Source organism: Muntiacus reevesi, chromosome X (assembly GCF_963930625.1).
Source record: "Muntiacus reevesi chromosome X, mMunRee1.1, whole genome shotgun sequence".
Taxonomy (NCBI): domain Eukaryota; kingdom Metazoa; phylum Chordata; class Mammalia; order Artiodactyla; family Cervidae; genus Muntiacus; species Muntiacus reevesi.
Window position 1 is genome coordinate 129,834,450 of NC_089271.1, and position 19,934 is coordinate 129,854,383.

The window sequence follows — 19,934 nt, forward strand, 5'->3', positions numbered from 1 at the left end:
GTAATTCCCCAGATTCAGTTTGTCCTTGCTTATTCAGATGTCACCGATTTGAAATTGGTGAGAATTGTGTCAGAGATCTGATTGCAGTTTTACCTTTACAGCATCTCCGATGGAAGGGCTTGCTGAGCAAATGATGACCATGAACGAAATTACAGGGGAACAGAGTTTAAAGTACTGCAGAGGGCAAATTGCTTGGGAGTCCTCTGGGCTATGGTCAGTGTCCTATATACAAATCATTCTCTGCTATTCGTTAAAGCATGTGTCCTAAAGAGTTCTAGCCACTTGGTTCTGGTGATTATATATATTTGCAAGTGAAGAAACCAGCATTTCTTTTCACATAGTCCATAATTCAAACTTTTGATTCATTTCCACTGAACCTGACTCTAATGAAGGCAAAGCAAGGTTTCACTTTATGTACTTCAAATCTTACTCATGTTTGGCAAAAGTTTAAGTGACTCTGATTTCAAAAAGAACACTAACACAGGATGGGGAAGGAAGGAGGGGGCAACTGTACTTACTGATACCTGCCACCTGTGAGCTCTAACTGTGCACTTGGGCAAGATATAGAACCTTTGGGCACCCCCTGATTCCTTGCAGATAAAACGGTGATAAGTTTAGCACTTCCCTCATATTCTGATCTATGTCCCTAACAATATTTGAAATTCAGCCTCTCCTTCCATCCTGTGCTGATGCTACCACTTCCTAGCTGTTGAATGTTAGACATGCTATCTACCTCTCTGGGCCTCAATTTCCTCATCTGTAAAATGAGGATAATAATAGTACTGACTTCTTAACATTGAATGATGCATATAAATAGAATAGCACAGGGCCTGGCAGACACTCAGCCCTCTATATATGACACTCTTCATCACTGTTATTATTATTATTACCATAGTTTCCAGAGGCACAGTTGTATGAATTCTTCCTCTGTGGGCTGAATCAGGACCAGGTTTGCCCCAGGATTAGGCAGCACAGAATGAGTGAATAAGCATGCCCCTCTTTGGGACTGTCTCAGAAAATAGCATCTAACTCTGCTCACAGCAGTGACATGATGTCAGAATTATGGATTTGAACCATATCATGAGCTGGAAACCGGAACAAACTACCTAACTCTGCTGTACCCCAAACCAAATCCAAATGTCAATTTTTAAATTGAACCATGAACCAAATAAAATTAACAGCCCCCAAAAAGAGTCGGGAAAAGGAGGAAAAAAAATTCCTTAGGAACTTCACTGGAGGTGAACCTTTATGTTTTCTAAGATGCACTAAAGCGGAGCTGGAATACAAACACCTCACTTCAGTTGGAGGCCCCGGAGAAGAAACAGCAGCACCTGTGTGCCTGTGGCACTTGGCTGCTGCCCACTGGCTGGCCTGATGGGATGTGCCCTGTGCCCCCTCCTCTGTCCTCATCCTGGCAACCCATCCACAGCTGGGACCATCCTGGGGGACCAGAAGGCTCAGTTTCATGGATTTAAGGAAAGCAAAAGAAGATAGGTACATTCCCCTGGAGACGTCTTCCTTCTTGCTCAGGATGTGTGGCCGGGAAGCTGTAGATGGGAGAATGGCACTAGCAATGCATCCCCTCAGCTTTGCCCAGGAGTCTCTGCCCTGGAGCCTGTGATAGGCTGTCTCAGCTACACTGCACCACCCCCACCCCCGGCAAAACCAAGCACTGTACCCACCCGAACCCAATGATCCCTCCAACCTTTTCTGCTCCAAATATCCAAATTTTACTTGGGCTGCTCCTCTAGGTAATCCAGGGTTCGCCCCTGAATGCCCCACCCAAGCTTGGATAGACGATTATATCTTGAATAGACAAGATACCTGCAATCCCAACTCTTCAGTCCTTCCACTAAGACATCCCATCAGGTCCTGAGGCCCTACCCATCAGGGCCTTGCTCACTGCTAGAGTTCATGAAGACAGTGTGGTGTTCTGGCAAGAGAAGGAACTCCAGTGTTCATCCAAACTGGGTTTGAATCCCAGTCCTGCCACTTATTAACTGCGTGACTTTAGGTAAGTTACTTACCCTCTCTAAGCCTCAGTTTCTGCATCTGTAAAATGGGGACAATAATATTACTACCTCATAGACTTCTGGTCAGTACCCAAAAAAATAACATATAGCTCCTATGAATAGAAGTTGCCCAGCTATAAGAGGAAAAGCCCAGAATATAATAACAGTCTAGGTGAATATGTCTGTCATGTTGATGTCCAGGCTGGATAGGGTTTGTAAGTGCTTAATTGGCACCTAGTTCTCAAGCAAGAAGACAGCAAGGCATGTGGTGACCTGGGCATTAACATCACTATTTGCCATTTGCCCAGGATTAGCCTTTGAGACCCGCTTCCCAGAGGCCTGGATATGCAGTGTCCCCACTGCCACATCTCCCCTGGACACTCGAACCTTCCTCCCTTGTCCCCTCGTATTGGCTTATGGATTCTTCTCCGCAGGCACAGTTTGGGTCAGCTCATCTGGTTAAGTTCCAATGGCTGTTTAAGGGTTAACGCAGGGCTTCCTCTCCCAGAACCACACTTGCATTTCACAAGGCCTGTTTTTCCAGTCCTCTTTAGGCAAGCCAGAGACAGCTGTGCCCCCTTTAGAGCCCCAGCGAGTGTCCTGCATTTGTCTGCAGCTTCCAGAATGTCAGAATGTTCCTTGAAAGGTACATTTGTTCCAGTCGAGTGTTTAGAGTTCGAGGGATGGGCAGGGGTGGGGCTGGGAACTGAAGAGGGGTGAATGGAGGTGGGTGTTGTTTGGGGCCCCACACCTGCTATTCCCAATTTCAGGAAGCGGGGCTGGCCGTTTCACCCTGACTGAGCTGAACTAGAAACATCAGCTACAAAGGAGAGAATTCTCAGTTAAAGGGGTCTTTAGAAGGCATGAATGTCGGACTTCAGCAATGTAGATTCTTGGCACTGGGGGACTCTTATTTCATCCATAGACTTATCTGTTTTTCCTTCCATGAATTAACTGAGTTCAGACCAGCAGCTGCTCTTTTCCTGGGATGTGCAGAGAGTGTGGCGAGTGTGAATTTTACCACAAGCTAAATCTCCTGAGAAGGATCAGCATTAAGAGTTCAAGAGGTGAGTAGGAGGGACCCTGGGAGAGGAGTGCTGGGGAAGCTGTGAAGTAACATGGTGGCTGCATGTGGACTGCAGTTCTGCCATGGATCAAGAAATACAGAAGCTTGGGCTTAAATCACTAGAAATGATCCCTTTAACCCATTTCTCTCCAAACACCCTGGAGCCGTAGAGTACCCACAACCTGGGGTCAGTGGCAGCCCTGGCTATCCTTCTCTGACATACAGGGTGAAATGATGAGACCGTACAAACCCTTGGTCAGGTTAGCAGGGACCTCAGTCTCGTATCCTAGGAATAGTCTTCTGCGTAATACTTTCGATTTTACCATGTTCATATTTTATCGGAGTCTCAGGCTGCTCCTGTGAGAGAGAAAGGGAGATACTGCTTTCCTCATTCAGCAGGCGAGGAAACTGAGGCTCAGAGAGGATAAACGATAAATGATAAATGACAGGGCTGGGGCTTCCATAAAATCTGTGCTTTTCCAACGCATTCTTACTGTCTCTCTGCACTACAAAATGCTGTTGAGCCCAGTGGATTTCAGCTACACAATCATCTGTTCACCCACTTGGAGTTTGTCCTGATGAGATCTGCCCATTATTTCCCTAGGCGTTGATCCGGTTACGTGAAGAGCTAAGAGAAGTTTGCAGACAAGCCCATCCAACGTGTGGTAAAGGAGCTCTGGACGCCAAGCCGAAAGCAAAGGACACCTGACTGGGGCATTGGGACCACTGGGACTTACTCCAACTCTGACCTGTTCGGGCCAGAGACATCCTTTTCTCCGGATCCCACAGGTATTCATTCACAATCTGCAGTTTCCGCCACCAGGCACTGTCGGTTTCCTGACTGTGACTCTCTTCCTCCTCCTTTTCATCCTCTTCTTTCTCCTCCTCTTCTTCCTCCTCCTCCTCCAAATCAGGTACCACCATCACCCTAGCCTCCTCTTCTGCTTCTTCTTCTTCATCTGCTAAGTAGTTCTGGTTCACTTCATCCTGATCATCCTGAAACAGTGACAACACACAACCCCTTTTTTTGGAAAAGAAAATTTCCCATGGCACATCCCACCAGCCGAAATAAATGAAAAACAACTCAATATTTGGAGATGCTTCAGATGTCCACTTACCCAGAAACATACCTGTTGTTACAAGAGGCAGATTTCTTTCTCTCTTTTCTCTTGCAGGAAATATCCTTTCTATGACCCATTTTGACCCAATATTCTTTCCATAGAGGTGCAAGTGTTATTCTCGGCTGCAGGCATTTGGGCTGTTCCCCTAGGACTGTTCATGTCATTACTCTGTCCTGGGGCCATGGCTTCCCGTTAACTTTGGCCTGTCAGGGCAGACTGAGCTCAACACTGGACGATGGGGGAGTTTTAGACACTTGTGTCTGTGATGGCACATTCTCAGTCCAAGGCAGCTTTGTCCTAACACCCTGGATGCTTTCAGCTGCTCAACCTCACCATCCTAAGTTGTGGCTAAAAATAGCTTGGAATAGACATCAGGAGGAAAAGCCAGCTGCTGTACCCCTCCTCAAAACTTAGACTGTCTTCCCCACAGAAACAAGAGATTGGGGGTGCAGTTCTTTGCTGCTTCTCTGACTATTGCCCACGCTGGAACCTCTGCCTGCCAGAAGCAGGTTGGATAGACCACCTGAGGGCTGGGACGGCAACTGATATTGCCTTCGTCTTCCCCACCCCCAAGCCCGTACCCTTGGCAGAAATCTGGGCACGTAGGAAATGCTCAGCACATATTTGTTGATTGACTGATTGCAGCCATTACTTGAGATCTGAAACTGTAATCTTCTCCAAGTGGTTCTAAGAAAATTAAACAAAAAAAGAGAAAAACCCAGACTTCACCAAATGGTATTTCAAATGCCTCCCAGCCACAGGCTGGCGAGTTGGATCTCTGCTGTTTGTGGGTCTGCCAAGGCTCACTGCAGCAGCAGAAAATGAGGCCACCCTCCCTTCTCTCTGCCGTCCAAGTCTGAAGAGCGGCAGGGCCTGTGCACCTGTTGGGGGGATGTGTCCAATGATAGAGGCCAGGGGCTCCATGCCGCCGTCTCCCTGCCTGATTCCTCAAAGGCCATTTAGAGGACACTCAACTGAAAGGGCTGACGTGGGGGGCGGGGCGGGGCGGGCCGGAGAGCTAGATTGTTCAGGATCCGTAAAAGTGAGACAGAATGACAAGGCTCTACTGGCAGCATTCAGTCTGCCCAGCGCTGTCTAGCTCTTGATTACAAGCACTCTTGAATTGCTCTCTAATTTGTTCAAAGGTACAGTCTTATGTCACGCGCGTATCAGACCTGACGGGGACCTTGAAGATTCACTTGTCCACGTGAGGCCCAGAGAGGCAACAGGATGTAGCCAGAATCATGCAGCTAGTTCACGACAGAGCAGACAGTCTCTGAACCCATGTCTCGCAACATCCCTGACAATGATGTTTCTCCTCTACCACTCTGAGCGCAGGAACTGAGAAGTGGTTGAGCAGATTGACAGAACACAGCAATGTGTTAGATTCTGTGTTCCCAAGAGGCTGAAGGTGCTTACAACTGGAGATTTCTAACTCTTGACAAGGACTCACGGGGTAAGGCTTAGGAAAATAAACCCCCATCACTCAATGTTGAACGGATTAATACGTGTTCTTAAATCTCTTTCACTTGTGTGTGAACATAGGTACCCACTTGACCTCCAGAATTACATTCTGAGCGCCTGGGGTGGGGGTGGGTGGGGCGGGGCCATTTTTCTAACTCCTTGATGGCCCTCCACAGCATGGAGCCTGCGGCTAGGTAACCAGTGGGCACCGAACAAACATCAGTGATGACTGCCTGACTGAAAACTCCTGAACCATGCCCTCGTCAAGGCGCTCATCCGGACTGTAGTGGGTAGTCAGTCATCCTGGCCTCCAGAGAATCTGATGTAACTGAAAATCTCGGAGAATTTGAAGTATAACATTTCAAGGTGAAGGAGTTTCTGTTCCCTTTATATTTTCGGGAAAATCTTTTCTCTCCTAGTCGCCTGTTTTGCTTGCCCTCCACCCCTACTCCACAGAGGAGGCAGCTGGCTTTGGCCTCTGCCTGATCTTATTTGTAGATATGAGCTCTCACGATAATCCCATTAAAGATGGCTTGTCATTAAAGCTTTACCCTCCCGGGAAGAATTAACCTTCTCAAAGCTAATTTCCCCACAGCTCTCACACTGCCTGGGCTTCAGGAACCGCAAATATCTTTCCCCCTTGCCCCGGCTTCCAGGTGTAGGAGAACCTCACAATGTACAAGAGGGGCACTTTGGGGGCAGCTCAGTGTTTAATGGAACCCAGTAGGGAATCCTTTTGTAATGAGAGGGCCTGTTTTTGTCTGTTTCCTAAAGTGGCACTGACCTCCTGTGATAGTGTGTGTGAGTGTGCAGAGATGGAAGAGTGGGTGTGTGCTGGGGCCGTGGTGTTGCCCTAAAAGGAAAGAGTCTGAAGGGCAGAACATGGCTCCATTTTGAGCACTCTAAATATATAAACATATAAACAAATACATAAACAAACAGTATGACCCGGAAGATAAATTTGTGCCCTGCATTGAGTGACACCCTATAAACATTCGAACTATTGATTAATTTTAAAAGAGACATTAGCACACAATTATTCACTGCATCAAATCCTCTCTTTGTAAACATGATCAAGTGTTCCCGATAAAGCAAGATCCCCTGATGCATTTAAAATCCAAAACGAGGGACAGATAATTAAACTTGTACACAACACTTTAGCAGCATTATAGAGAAAAGAATCCAAATAAGGAATGATTTTATATGCCCTACAGGCTGTGACTGCTCTGAGAACCGGAAGGGACTTTGGGGAACATCAAGAGAGATTCTACAAACCGTGGCTAGAAAGTTACGAGAAGCCCTCCACAGGTTGGTATGGGGTTAGAATTTGTGTCTTCCTCTGCCGGCTGTTGAGAGTCTCCACTTAGGTCCCCGGTTGGGGAGTGGCCATTCCCCAAGAAAAATGGAGTAAGCTTTGTTTCTTCCTGAGGCTCAGATCACAGCCCTCTCTGGGGGAGATTTCAGAATATACTTCCCAGCAAAAAAAACACTGCATGTGGCATATACTCATGATATCTAGCAAAGTAAATGCAAGGAAACTTTGGGTTCAAAAAAAATTTTAATGCATCCTGGAGATAAATGGTGACATTGAAGGTGGGGTGTGTGAGTGTTGGGCAGGGTGGGGTGGCAGGCAGGAAGGCCATGGGTGCTGGAGGGTTAGGGAGTTGCATACTGCAAATATGAAAGAGCATAGGATGAGAAATGAGGAAACCTGCATTCTCACTTTGGCTTCTGCAGTAAATGGCCAGTACCTCCCATGCCCTGAGCCACAGCAGTCTCCTTTAAGTGATGAGGGTATTCTAGAGAAACAATGTCTAGGACTGCTCCCAGTTTCTGTCTAGTATTCCAGGATTTTAGCTATAGCTTGGAATTTCAGCTTTAGAAAAAGAGTAGCTGGGTTCCTCAGAAGCTCCCACCCAAAGGGACTGAGACAACTGGGTAGGCAAACAACTCTCATTTCCTCTTTCCCTTCCCTTCTCTCTTGGCTCCATTTCCTGCTATTGGAATGAAACCTCTACTCCCAGACTCCAAAAGGTCTGTTCAAATTCTTAGACTCCCACGAAAACATTGTAGAAGGCCCCCTCATTCTCTGGCCTCTCCCCTGTCCCTTATCTTTGTTACACAGGAGAGGGGCTTCCTCCTTCAGTCTAGCCATTCAGGGTGCAATGGGGTCCCGGGAGTCACTGCTCACGCTTGAAACCCTGGGCTTCCTTAAACTTCACTGTTCCTGCCCATCCTAAAGAGAAGCAGCCGTAAGTCATGACCTACACAACCCCCACCCACCCCATTCTAAAGGGACAGCAAAAATATTCTGCTCCCCAGGACTCACAAGTCTGTAGCGATAACCATAAGGCAAGGTCGGAGCCCTTCTGGACCGGAGCTGCCTTCTCATGGCTGTGCAGTGGGCAGAGGCAGGCGAGTGGGCGAGAGCTCCGGAGCTGCTGCTGGTACAGGAGACACTGGTTGCTGGGGCTACTTGGCGTCTAGTAAAAGTGAACCCTCCTGGCATGAGCCCTTCCCCAAAATAATCTAACATGCCCCTCTCTCATTGGTTGGCCCCTTCTCTGAATCAAAGGAAAGCCCTTATGGAAAAGCAAGCTCATCATTACAGGGAGGGGGAGATATTCTGGGTCACAAGGATGAGCAACTCACCCCGCCCCCACCCCGAAGCTTCACGTCTTCCCACTCCCTGCCCTTCTCTAGCGCTGAGCCACCATGGGCCCAATGGCAGTCTTCAGTTGTGTCCTTCTCCGTTGAGAGCTGGATATCAGTGCATGCAGGGGGTGGGGCCTGGGTGGGAGTTGGGGGTGAGGGGAGTTGGCCAAGAATAACTTTCTTTTTTCATAAGGCTGATCTCATGCAAAAGGATCTAAGGTGTCAGGAAAGATTCCCTTTGCTCTCCCCACCTCCCCTGCCCCACACTAAGCCACCTATAATATTCCTTATTTGTGTCAATCCACCAGCCCCTTAAATATGGATTATGCATTCTGATTTTAGAGGCCAGGTTCCTGCTTGGTCCCTCCCCCCCACCAAAGAGGGCCTTGGATATAAAGAAACCTTTTTTCTCTCCCACATGTCAGAATGGCCCCATCAGCACTGCCCCTCACACACACACCCCTTGGAATCCTGGCCAAATTTCTGTAGTGGTTGAGATCTATATTTATCCCTTAGCATCAGGGCAGGGAACAAGCCAGAACTTTGCAGTGTCGGTTTCCCAGACATATATAACTCCTGAAGCCAATGTGGGATCCACCAAAAGGAAAATTAGTAAAAACAGCCAAGAACATTGTATAGCAGTTTTGGTCTGTTTGGTTCACCCCACTGGAGCCTGGGTAGCTAAAAGGCCTAGGAGGAATATGTGATCCTTCATAAATCCCCGCCCCCTCCCATCACACCCAGGTGACTGAGAATGTTGCAGGCATTGATATTCTGGGCATATTGATAACCAGAAAAATCAGCCCAACCACTTAGAAAGATCGATTTTTTCATAATGCCAACCTAGGCTGTTCTGATGAAGACAGCTTCAATAGTGGCTAATTTAAAATAAAGACTCCATTTACTAGAACGTTACTACTCAGGATTCTTCTTTAACAGAGTCACCTCTGATACTCTCATTTCACGAGGAAGAGAACACTGACAAAGAAAAGAGAAATTCATCTTTTGGGATTTCAATGAAAGCAAAATATATTCCAGGGGTTACCCTGGTCTCAGTAGACATTGAGCTTTACCTCTTATGCTTTCTCCACTTGAACTTTGTGTGTGATTCCTGATGTTCAGTATACATGAGGAACTTGAAGCTCTTGGAAGCCTCAAAAACCAAACAAAGGATAGATACATTGGTCTTCTCTTACTAAGGCAGAAAAAAAAGTGTACAGTTATGTTAGCAAGATTTAAAAAGTCAGGAGTAGGGGTAGCATTATTCATGGTAGCCAAGATACGGAAAGAGCCTGAGTGCCCTGTCAACAGATGAATGGACGAGGAAGGTGTGGTGTATATACATGCATATGATGGAATATTACTCAGCCATGAGAAAGAAGGAAATTCTGCCATTAATGACAACATGGATGGACCTGAGGGCATTGTGCCAAGTGAAATAAGTCAGACTGAGAAAGACAAATGATCTGTATGATCTCACTTTATGTGGAATCAAAAAAAAGCCAAATTCATAGAAATAGACAGTAGAATGATAGTTACCCGAGGCTAGGGAGACATGGGGGAATTGGGGAGATGTTGGTCAAAGGGTATAAACCTCTAGTTTTGAAATGAATAAGCTCTGGAAATCTAATGTGTGGCATGGTAATTGTGGTTAATAGTACTGTGTTATATACTTGAAAGCTGCTAAGAGAGTAGATCTTCTGTGTTCTCATCATAAAAAGAAATAGTAATTATGTGATGTGCTAGAGGTATTAGCTCGCCCTATGGTGGTAATCATTTTGCAATATATATGTGTATCATGGAAAAATATCACATCGTACACCTTAAACTCACATAATGTTGTATGTCAATTATATCTGAATAAAGCTGAGAGGAAAAAAACCAACAGTAGGAGACAAAAGGGGGTTTGGATTAATGTGAACTCAGGTAACAAAATGTTCCATTCTCCAGAATCTCTCATTCCCTAGCATTCTGGGTGATTTGGGGTTTGCCATATACTTAAGATATTTGCAATGTACTTTGACTATAGCCCAGGCTGCCTTCTGGAATGCCAGCTGTTGGGTGGGGTACAATAACAAAATCCCATAGGATCTCAAAGACAGAAATCTGTCTGAGCTCACACTCAGAAGACTAAAGGAGAAACTGTTCCTGCCAATTTGGGGGGAAAAAAGCAATCTGCTTAACAGGACAGCAGACTGGAGCCAGAAGTGACCAATGGAGCTGCAAATGAAGCAGTGGCTACAAAGGCGAGAGAGGAGGGAGGAAGGAGAGGCTTGGAATTTGCTACCGAGTTTAGAGGCAAATGATTCAAGTCAGTCCTTTTGCACAGATGTTAGCAGCTGCTTCTGTAAGCCCCTTTTCCTGCTTGCCTGCCTCAGTCAAACCACATGGTTGCTGACGGGGAACAGAAACAATCTTATGGACCTGGTCGTCCTGTTCCCAGGAAGGAAGAGAAGGTAGCACTTTTGAGAGCTTCTCTCCTTCTGCCATGAGAGAGGCTAGTTTATGGCATCTGTTCTTGTGAGCTATTTACACAGTTGGGTGGGGGTGGGGGTGGGGTGTGTCCCTGCCTGGAGTTTGGCTAAGTCCTCGGGGAGCCTCTAGAAGGTCATTTGCAGTGGCATTATGAGTACTGCCTAGAACCCCAGTCCCTCCCAGTGACCTTGAGGACTCTGAAGTCACGGGTGAGGGAACTCCAGGCTGGCCGAGGAGCTGAGGCTGCCATGAATGCTGCCCAGCATAGGGTGTCATCTTCAAAATTCATGGAGGAGGGGGAACTCATTCGAGACTGCAAAGATCAGGGAAGGCTTCCCAGAATAGGCGGGGTTTGGGCTGGACCTTGAAGGGCAGTCCTTCAAGCTGGAATGGCTACTGTTCGACTTTGATGATGCCAGTATGGTCCCGGGTGCCCAAAGTTGCCCCTCCCGAACAACTAGCCTCTGAGTAGTGGCCAGCAGGCGTGGCCAGCGGGCTCACTGGCTAAGGCCGAAGGGTTTCTTTGACCTGAATGGTCCAGATAATGGCCCCGGATCCTTATTTCGCTGGGTTCCAGGAAGAACCCTTAGCGCATCACATTCCTGAGCAGTTTCCATCTGTCGAGTACAGTTATACAGTGAGAGATGCTTTCATTTCGAGGGACTGAGGGCCCTAAGTTGGTGACTGTATCAGCCTAGACCCCTGGGGGGAAAATGAAGGCTTGGGAAATAGTGAGGTCCTTGTGGAGTTTCAAGCCTATTTCCAGTGGCTAAAAGGCACTAATGAGTATAATGCAGGCAAGAGACGTTGGTTCAAACAAACAACTAATTGGAATTAAGAGAAGAAGTGTGCAGAGGCCCCTAATGAATGGATATGCTAATTGGTCTTCTTTGCTAGCCCCTTGGGCTTTGGCTGTGACATAGACTAGCCTATTAGACGCCTGCTCTGTAATAGCTGCTGAATGCTGGGGCCCTTTATTGCCATGGTAACATTGATGTCGAGAGTCTAGCTGAGCCCCGGATCTCTTAATTTACTACTCAGGCGGCTACAATTCTTTGGGTTTTATTATTCTTCGTGCCCCGGGTGCCAGAGTGGCAGTGAATCATGCTTATTCATCCTCTGCACCGCCCACGGTGTCTTTGAATAAGTCAGGGTGTCTCTTACTGTGGGTGATGAGCAGATTATTAAGTTCGAGCCTATTTCTGCCTTAGCTGCACTAGTGCCTCTCAGAAACCCAATGTACCTCTCTAACCACTTGCTTCCTTGCTGTGTCACATGGCTTTTGGCAAGCTGAGTGATGGCACTGCAGTGGGCCCACGGTGGCCCAGCCTCCCAGGAGCTCTGTGCTTGCTTGCCGGGTGGGGTGGGGTGGGGGTGGGGGAAGCAGAGCAATACAGGTGGGACAGGAGCAGCTGGGAGAGTGATCCTTGCAGACCCATGCCATCCAAAGGGAGCAGTCGGAGGGGGAGGAGGGTCACTGCAGAGAAGATCCTGTCTGGGCACTGTGGTGCTGGAGGTTTCAGTCTCTCTAGGGTCGGGGGACAAGCCTGCATAGAAAAGGAGATCCTTTATAATGAGTGACTCCAGAGAAAGGGAGCAGCCCCCTAAAGCCAGGAGTTACTAGGAAGATGGATTTCGCTTTATTTTATAAGAGATCATTGTGAAAAAAAAAATGCTGGTCACAGGCACCAGCTGCCTCTGAAACTTTTGCATAACTTTATTTGCATTGTTGTTGTTTAGTCCCTCAGTCGTGTCTGACTCTGTAGCGCTCCAGGCTCCTCTGCCCATGGGATTCTCCAGGCAAGAATACTGGAGTGGGTTGCCTTCTCTTTCTCCAGGGGATCTTCCTGACCCAGGGATTGAACCCAGGTCTCCTGCTTTGCAGGCAGGGAGATTCTTTGCCTCTCAGCCACCACGGAAGTCCCAACTTGTCACTGGAGCTGCCCAAACTTTGGTTTCTGAGTAAGAGCTGTTCTGAGCATGTGCGGCCAGGGGGTGAAGAGTAGGATGGAAGGTTTGCTAGATGACCTCTTAGGACTCCTCCAACTATGGAATCTTTTGTGTCTATATATGACGTTGTTTAATATGTCAGGACATATGCTAAACTTGGATGATACTTTATATGTATGTGTGCTTGCTTTAACAGCACATATGCTAAAATTGGGATGATATTCTATATGTGTTTGTCTGTGTCTATCTCCAGCCAGAGATGAAACCTTGCAACAGGTGCAGAAATATTTTCCTGACACCCCTGTCACTAAGAAACGGGCAACCTGAAGCTAAAGATAAATCATTCAATAACCCCCCTCCCCAAATGACTCTTTTTTTTTTTTTTTTTTTTTAACAAATGACTCTTACTAGCAGGAGAATCTTGGTTCCTGTGGCTTTGTTTGTTTGTTTGTTTTTCATTTCACTGCAGCATTTGACTGGGCATCCTCATGGGAGAATTGGCAGACTAGAGAAAACTACGGGATACACAAATTTGGAGCACCTTTACAAGGTTTTATTATTATTATTATTATTATTATTATTGTTCCTGTTTATTGGGAATGGAGGGTGTAGGGTGAGAGCTAGAGGTTTTCTTGACCTAACTAGAATCTAAGAGGTAGCATTTTCCCCTGTGACAGGCTGGACAGAGCACTGTAAACCTAAAGGCAGTCAATCAAGTGTGCAAAGCTCAGAAAGGGGTTGTTAAGCAACACCGGTCTTTTCCACCAAAGCCCGAAAGCCTGTTGATTATCAAGCAGCAGCCTTTCCCCACACAAAGGACAATGATATTAATCCAACCTGAACCCACTCTGGATTCAGCAAGCACCAGTCAGAAATCACAGTGGCTCTCAGCTGCCTCTTAAATCAAAATCAAATTCATAAGCAAGAGCTTAAGGTCCCTCCATCAACATCCCGGTTCGGTTACTCACTTGCTGCAAGACCACAGGAATGCCAATTGATCTCGCTGTTCTCCATCTTGAAAGATAGTAAGTCCAGTGTCCCTGCTTCCTCATGCTTAGGGATGCTGTGGGCCTGGAGCTCTTCAGAGGAAAATGGAAAGAGAATTCTGAAGTGGGATTCATTAGGGAGTAGAACTGAGTGTTTAAAAGCATATGCTTTTTAATTGGTACTGGATTTGAATCCAGTTCCCACTTTTTTTTTCTACTATGTTTTAATTTATTAATTGAAGGATAATTGCTTTACAAAACAGTTCCCATTTTTAACAGCTGTGTAACCTTGGGGAAGTCGCTCACTTCTCTGAGCCTCACTTTTCTCATCTGTAAAGTCACCTGATTGGCATAGGATTGAATGATGTAATTTACATACAGTGCTTGGCTTAGTTCATCCCACTATTATTATTATTGATAATGATACAAATCAAACAGACAAAAATACCTTGTCCATTTTCAAGGACTTTTCCTCACAAGGCCAGTGACCTGAGTAAGGGGAGCAAGCTCCCTTGGGTTGTAGGCAGTGCCCCCATCTGGTCTACTAATGTCTCTCAAGGATTTGGAGCCAGGCAAGAGGGTCTTTGGAGGTGGAGTGAGAGGTGAAAGGTGAAGGCTGACATGCTAAGCCTGAGGTATTTTGGAGGCAGATCAGGCCTTGGAGGACCCTCATTCACATCACACCGTGGAAAACAGTGGTTCAAACTTCAGTGCACTCAAGAATCACCATAAGAGCTCATTAAATATGCTTATTCCTGATTACTCCACAGAGTACTCCACAGATTCCTTATTAATTGCAAAGGAAACATGTAGCTTTTCAAAGAGGAATTCTAGAAGACACCACCTTAAATAAGGGATCAAATTTAGCATCACCAATAACAGGGCAATGGCATGTGAACCTCCTGATGTGACACGCTGGGAAGTAAACACTATTACTCCTGTAGTATTCTTGCCAGAGATGTTTAATACGAATCTAATCATGAGGAAACAGTCAGACAAATCCAGACAGTAAACAAGACAGCCAACCTGGACTCTTTAAAAATATCAGTATCATTAAGGAAAAAAGCCAAATGTACTGTTCTAGATCTAGATTAGCAGAAACTGAAAAGACAGTAAAATGAAATCCATGATTCTTGATTGAATTACAAATAGCTAGGATGTTTGGGAGATAATTTGAGAAATTTTGATATGAGTCAATATTGAACAATGCTGTTTTGTCAATGTTATGTTTCTTAGATGTGATAATGGTATTATTATTTTGCAAGGGAATGAGAGAATGCTTTTGTTCATAAGAGATACATACTGAAATTAGATGCAATTTTAGATGCAAAACTTTAGATGTAAAGTGGCATGATACTTGCAATTAAATTTCAAATGTTGGAGCTGAATACATACAAATACATACATGTTTTTATGTGTGTATATAGAGAGAGCATATGTGCAAATCTAAAATGCTACTGTCCTGGTTAATTTCCAGGAAGGACGTGCTGTTATTGATCATAGTTTACTTTCAGATTTTTCCAAATAAAAAGTTGGGGACAAAACATAAACCCTTTCCTACAATCCCATCCTTCCCAGATATGCCTTCTCATATCCCCAATGTTCCTTGAACCCCAGTTCTTAGATGCCTAGTATCCTCTACCCCATAGCACCAAGAGATAGTTGCAGTTAAGGAGACATGAAATCAGGGAAAACATCATGAAGGCAGCTACATCTGAGCTTGGCCTCCAGGATTGGAGCAGGATTTTGCTAAACAGAGATAGCAGTAGAAGAACTTTCCAGAAGGAGATGACTACTTGAATGAAGCTTGAAGAATATAGAACAGAGGTCCTCAACTTTAGTGGACACAGAGTTATATGAGGAGCTTTTACCTATGCAGACTCTCTGATCCCAACTCCACAATTCTCATTCTGTAAGACTGAAATAGAGCTCAGAAATTTGAAGTTTTAAAACACTAAGATGGGTCTCCTGCAGGGGTCTGAGGAACATGATTTGGGAAAGACTGGCACGGGCAGCTGCCTATTCCACACGCACACACAGAACTGACCCTGTCTCTCTTGTGTTCAGCCAGATCTCTCATAGGTGGATTGTCACCAAGGCTGATGTAAACCTTCAGGGGAAGTCCTCTTTACTAGACCTGTCAGTCATGGTGCCTGCCGTGTCCACTACTGTGCTTGCTGCCTCCCGGTCAGGAAAGCAAATCCAGCTAGTGTGGCCTAGGGTGACCTTGACTGTAGCAGGAATGGGCCCCCACAATTTGGTGACAGGTAAGTGCGTGTGTGCATGCTAAGTGGCTTCAGTCGTGTCCAACTCTTTGCGACTCTGTGGACTGTAGCCCCTTGGGCTCCTCTGTTCATGGGATTCTCCAGGCAAGAATACTGGAGTGGGTAGCCATGATGTCCTCCAGGGGATCTTCCCGACCCAGGGATCGAACTCACATCTATTATGTCTCCTGCATTGGCAAGCAGGTTCTTTACTATTAGTGCCACCTGGGTAGCCAGGCACAGTTCTGTTCAATAGGATTGACAGTAACAAGCTAAGGCAGTCAGACCAGCAACCTGTGGCATTGTCCCTATAGACTACGGAGGGAGAATTTCCCAGTCCCTGGCAAGAGGAGAATAGAACAGACTTCCAGAGGGAATCAGGGACATTGTATAACACGATGCTGATGACTAAGCCACTTTGGAATCTAGTAGTTCTCTATGCTGTGTGTATCTTCACCATAATCTTTTCTCGAGGTCTCCTAAGTAGACCTCTGTTATCTAAGATAAAAGAAGTAAATTAATGTGCCTTCTCTGAAGTTTCCAGTTCTTGGAGAATTGCTAATGCCCACACTAGCAAGAAGGAAACTGTCTCTACAGCATGTTGCTGTTCACCTGAGGAGCCTGCAGGACTGAAATAAATTGTTTCCTTGTCTCTGGCCTCTTCCAACAGACCTACAACTCAAGAGGAGAAACCCTGAGCCCACGTGCTGGTGACTCTCCTTACCTTACAGATGCCTGCATCCCAAATGCCTCCCTCTCTTGTCCCCAGTCGTCCGTGCATGGTTCAGGATGGTGGCAACTCCAAGTTGTGTAGCCCTTTTCTGCAACTGTTTGCTTCCCACCAACCCTGGCTCCAACCCAAGCACAGCCCAGCTTGGTAAATCCACGCCCAGAAGTCATGGAAGTGAAACAGTCCTCCTCTGTTCAGGTAAGAGCAACAGCTGCTAGAGGGGGTCAGGCAGGACATAGCTGAAAGCTGTGGGGAGGTTTTGTCTACTACTCCGCCAGGGGGCCATTTGGCTAGGAGGACTGGTTATGTGGCTGGACTCTGAGGCCCAAAGACACGTACATGTAGATTTTGCATGCAGAGAACTCATGCAAAAGAAGAATTCATGGTCCAGTCAGACTTCAGGACTCCCAGTCCCCAGCTCTGTGCAGTACACCAATCCTTACATCACCCTTCTGCCCTGCCTCAGTGGAAGGAAGCATGACATGTCTAGGCATGGCCCTTTCTTTTGGTAGGATGACAGAAGCTGTCAAAAGGAAGAATCCTCATCCTACCCTTCATCCTACTCTTCTACCTCCTGGAAACTAGGGCACCAGCCTCTGGACTCACTAAATATGCAAGGTATAGAAAGGAATGCTAGCCCCAGATCTGCTATGAGTGCACAGCAGAATGTTGAACTGCTTAGTCACTTACTTTTTGGACCTATTTCCTCAAAGGACTCTTGTGAGGATGGTATATGATCACTCTGGTGCAAAAGCTAGACAAATCATCAGGTCTTCTGGTAGACCATTCCTCTGGGGACATGATCAGGGGAATGACCTCACTGCTCCTTAGCCTCTGATTTCCCCTCTTCCCAACCCTGTGCTGGCAGCTGTAGCTCTAACTTTAGTGAATACAGAGAATGATGGCCTGACATGCCAACATTGTTGAAGATCAAAAGAGTTTGTAGATAATAAGAGCAAAAGACCTATATGAACAAAAGGGATATTTGGGACTCCTGAGATTAGAAATCTCTAACTGAAGCCACTTTAATACAATTATTTCAGGGTTTCAAAACATATGGAAAATGGGATCTTGGGATGCCACCATTGTATACCCTCTGAACTACTACCTAGATGGCCCAGCAAGGATATAGGAGCCCCAGAGCCTTGTGAGGTAAACTTTGGCAAGTATCCTCCAAAGCACTAAATCTAGCTGGTTATTTATTTAATTTTATTAAAATGTGAATGTTAATTTACTTTCTTTTTTAAAAAGTTATTTCTTTCTTTATTTTTTGGCCGTGCTGGGTCTTTGTTGCTGGGAGAGCTTTCTCTAGTTGCAGCAAGTGGGAGCTACTCTCTAGTCGCAATGTATGAGCTTTTCATCATGGTGGCTTCTCTTGTTGCAGACCACAGGCCCTAGAGTTTGCGGGCTCTAGTAGTTACAGCACTTGGGCTCAATAGTTGTGGCTTGCAGGCTCAGTTGCTCTGATGCATGTGGGATCTTTTTGGACCAGGGATTGAACCCATGTCCCCTGCATTGCAAGGTTTTTTAACCACTGGGCCACGAGGGAAGCTCTAGTTGGTTATTTATGAAGTATCTAAGTTGTTCCAGTTGTTGCGTCCTCTGGGAATTTTTGTTCTTTGAGATGAATATGCCTGACAAAAGCCTCACTATTATAAGAACCATAACCCTGAGCAAATAGTATGATTAAGAAGATGGGATGATAGATGAAGGACTCCCATTCACCTGGGAGACAGAGGGAAAGACAATTATAATCAGATACTTTAAACCTCTTTGCTTCACCGAATACCCCAATCATCCAATTTGAAAAGTAAAATCAGACTTAATGACACAAAGGTATGGGGCAGGGGGGAGGACAGGGAGAAATGACATCATATGATGTAGCAACTAGCCCTATGTGTAGCTCAGGAAGCAGCAGCATCCTGGGAAAAGAATGCGGGTTCTGGAGTCAAACAGGTATGGGTACCATTCCCATTTTTGGCACTTCACCTGTGTAACCATCAGGACCTGTGATGCCTCTGAGATTTTATCTTACTTGCAAGCTACCAACTTAGCCTGCCACATCATTTTATGAATGCTGGCAGAAGATATGAGACTCCTGGGTCAGCCATAGTAGTGGCCAGAGTATAAGCATTTTCTTGTGTCAATTCCCTTTGCCCCCAAGATCTCAGAGGAGCTACTCAAAAAGGGCCAGGTGATGCTTGCACATGCTGTGGGTTGTGTTACAGGAGAGCAACACTGACCTTAATGAGTCTGAATCTTTTAGGGTGAGCAGTAGGTTTGCCTTTCCACTGGCCCAGAGAGAGACACTGGATCTTCCAAAGCTGTTTACTGTACAAATATCTTGAAGAAAATAGTCCAGTACAGGGTCACTCACTGTCTCTGTTCATAGGATGTGCAGAAACAGGAGAGATCCATGAGCAATTGTCTCACAATAATGATCACCAACAAATTATTGAACCTCTTTGAATCTCTTTTTTCATCTGTAAAATGTAAAATTGTCATATTGCCTATCTCGAAGAGTCATGAAGATTAAATGAGTTCATACATGTTAAAGCACCAGATACCTAGAAGATGCTCAACAAGATGCTTTTACTCATGCTCACTTTCTCACCACGGTTACTAGAAGGCCCTACTACTCCACACTTCCTGTTTCCTTCCTGCAGTCATTTCATGGCTCCCAACAAAGACTCCAGTTCATTTCTCCCCACCTTTTCTCACTCATTTGCTAGTTTTCATCTACATCCTGTCGGGATTTAAGTCCCACTTAACTGATTAATTATGTAACAGATATTTATAAGACACTGATTACGTGTCAGATGCTGTGTTGGATGCTGGTGATAAAACAGAGAATGAGAAAGACATGGTCAGTAGCCTCATGGAGTATGCCCTTTTGTTGGGGAGATGGACATTAAATAAATTAGAAATGATTGGTCACCAGAAAAGCATGGCATATGGAAGAGAGGATTATACCCATTTCTCTCATTTGACCTGCCCTGACTCACTGAGGCTATGGTTTTTCCAGTGGTCATGTATGGATGTGAAAGTTGGACTATAAAGAAAGCTGAGCGAGAATTGATGCTTTTGAACTGTGGTGTTGGAGAAGACTCTTGAGAGTCCCTTGGACTGCAAGGCGATCCAACCAGTCCATCCTAAAAGAGATCAGTCCTGGGTGTTCATTGGAAGGACTGATGTTGAGGCTGAAACTCCA

General features: G+C 45.8%; 1 protein-coding gene across 8 annotated transcripts in view; it reads right to left on the reverse strand.

Moving 5' to 3' along the window:
* ATP1B4 (ATPase Na+/K+ transporting family member beta 4) overlaps positions 1-8,126 on the reverse strand; it is a 37,322-nt gene extending 29,196 nt beyond the window's left edge. For 5 of the 8 annotated variants that reach the window (XR_010660493.1, XM_065916419.1, XM_065916425.1 and 2 more), the window contains exons 1-2: positions 7,993-8,126; positions 3,816-4,074 (exon numbers count right to left, since the gene is read on the reverse strand). Coding sequence is in view for 7 of the 8 variants with exons in the window: in XM_065916419.1 (XP_065772491.1) it covers positions 3,816-4,074; positions 7,993-8,055 (322 nt within the window). In the remaining variant the exon portion in view is untranslated. Of the gene's footprint in view, positions 1-3,815; positions 4,075-4,208; positions 4,537-7,992 lie in introns of those variants that run through there. The other 3 variants (XM_065916420.1, XM_065916424.1, XM_065916426.1) reach the window with 2 other exon arrangements.
* Positions 8,127-19,934: the final 11,808 nt, after the last annotated feature.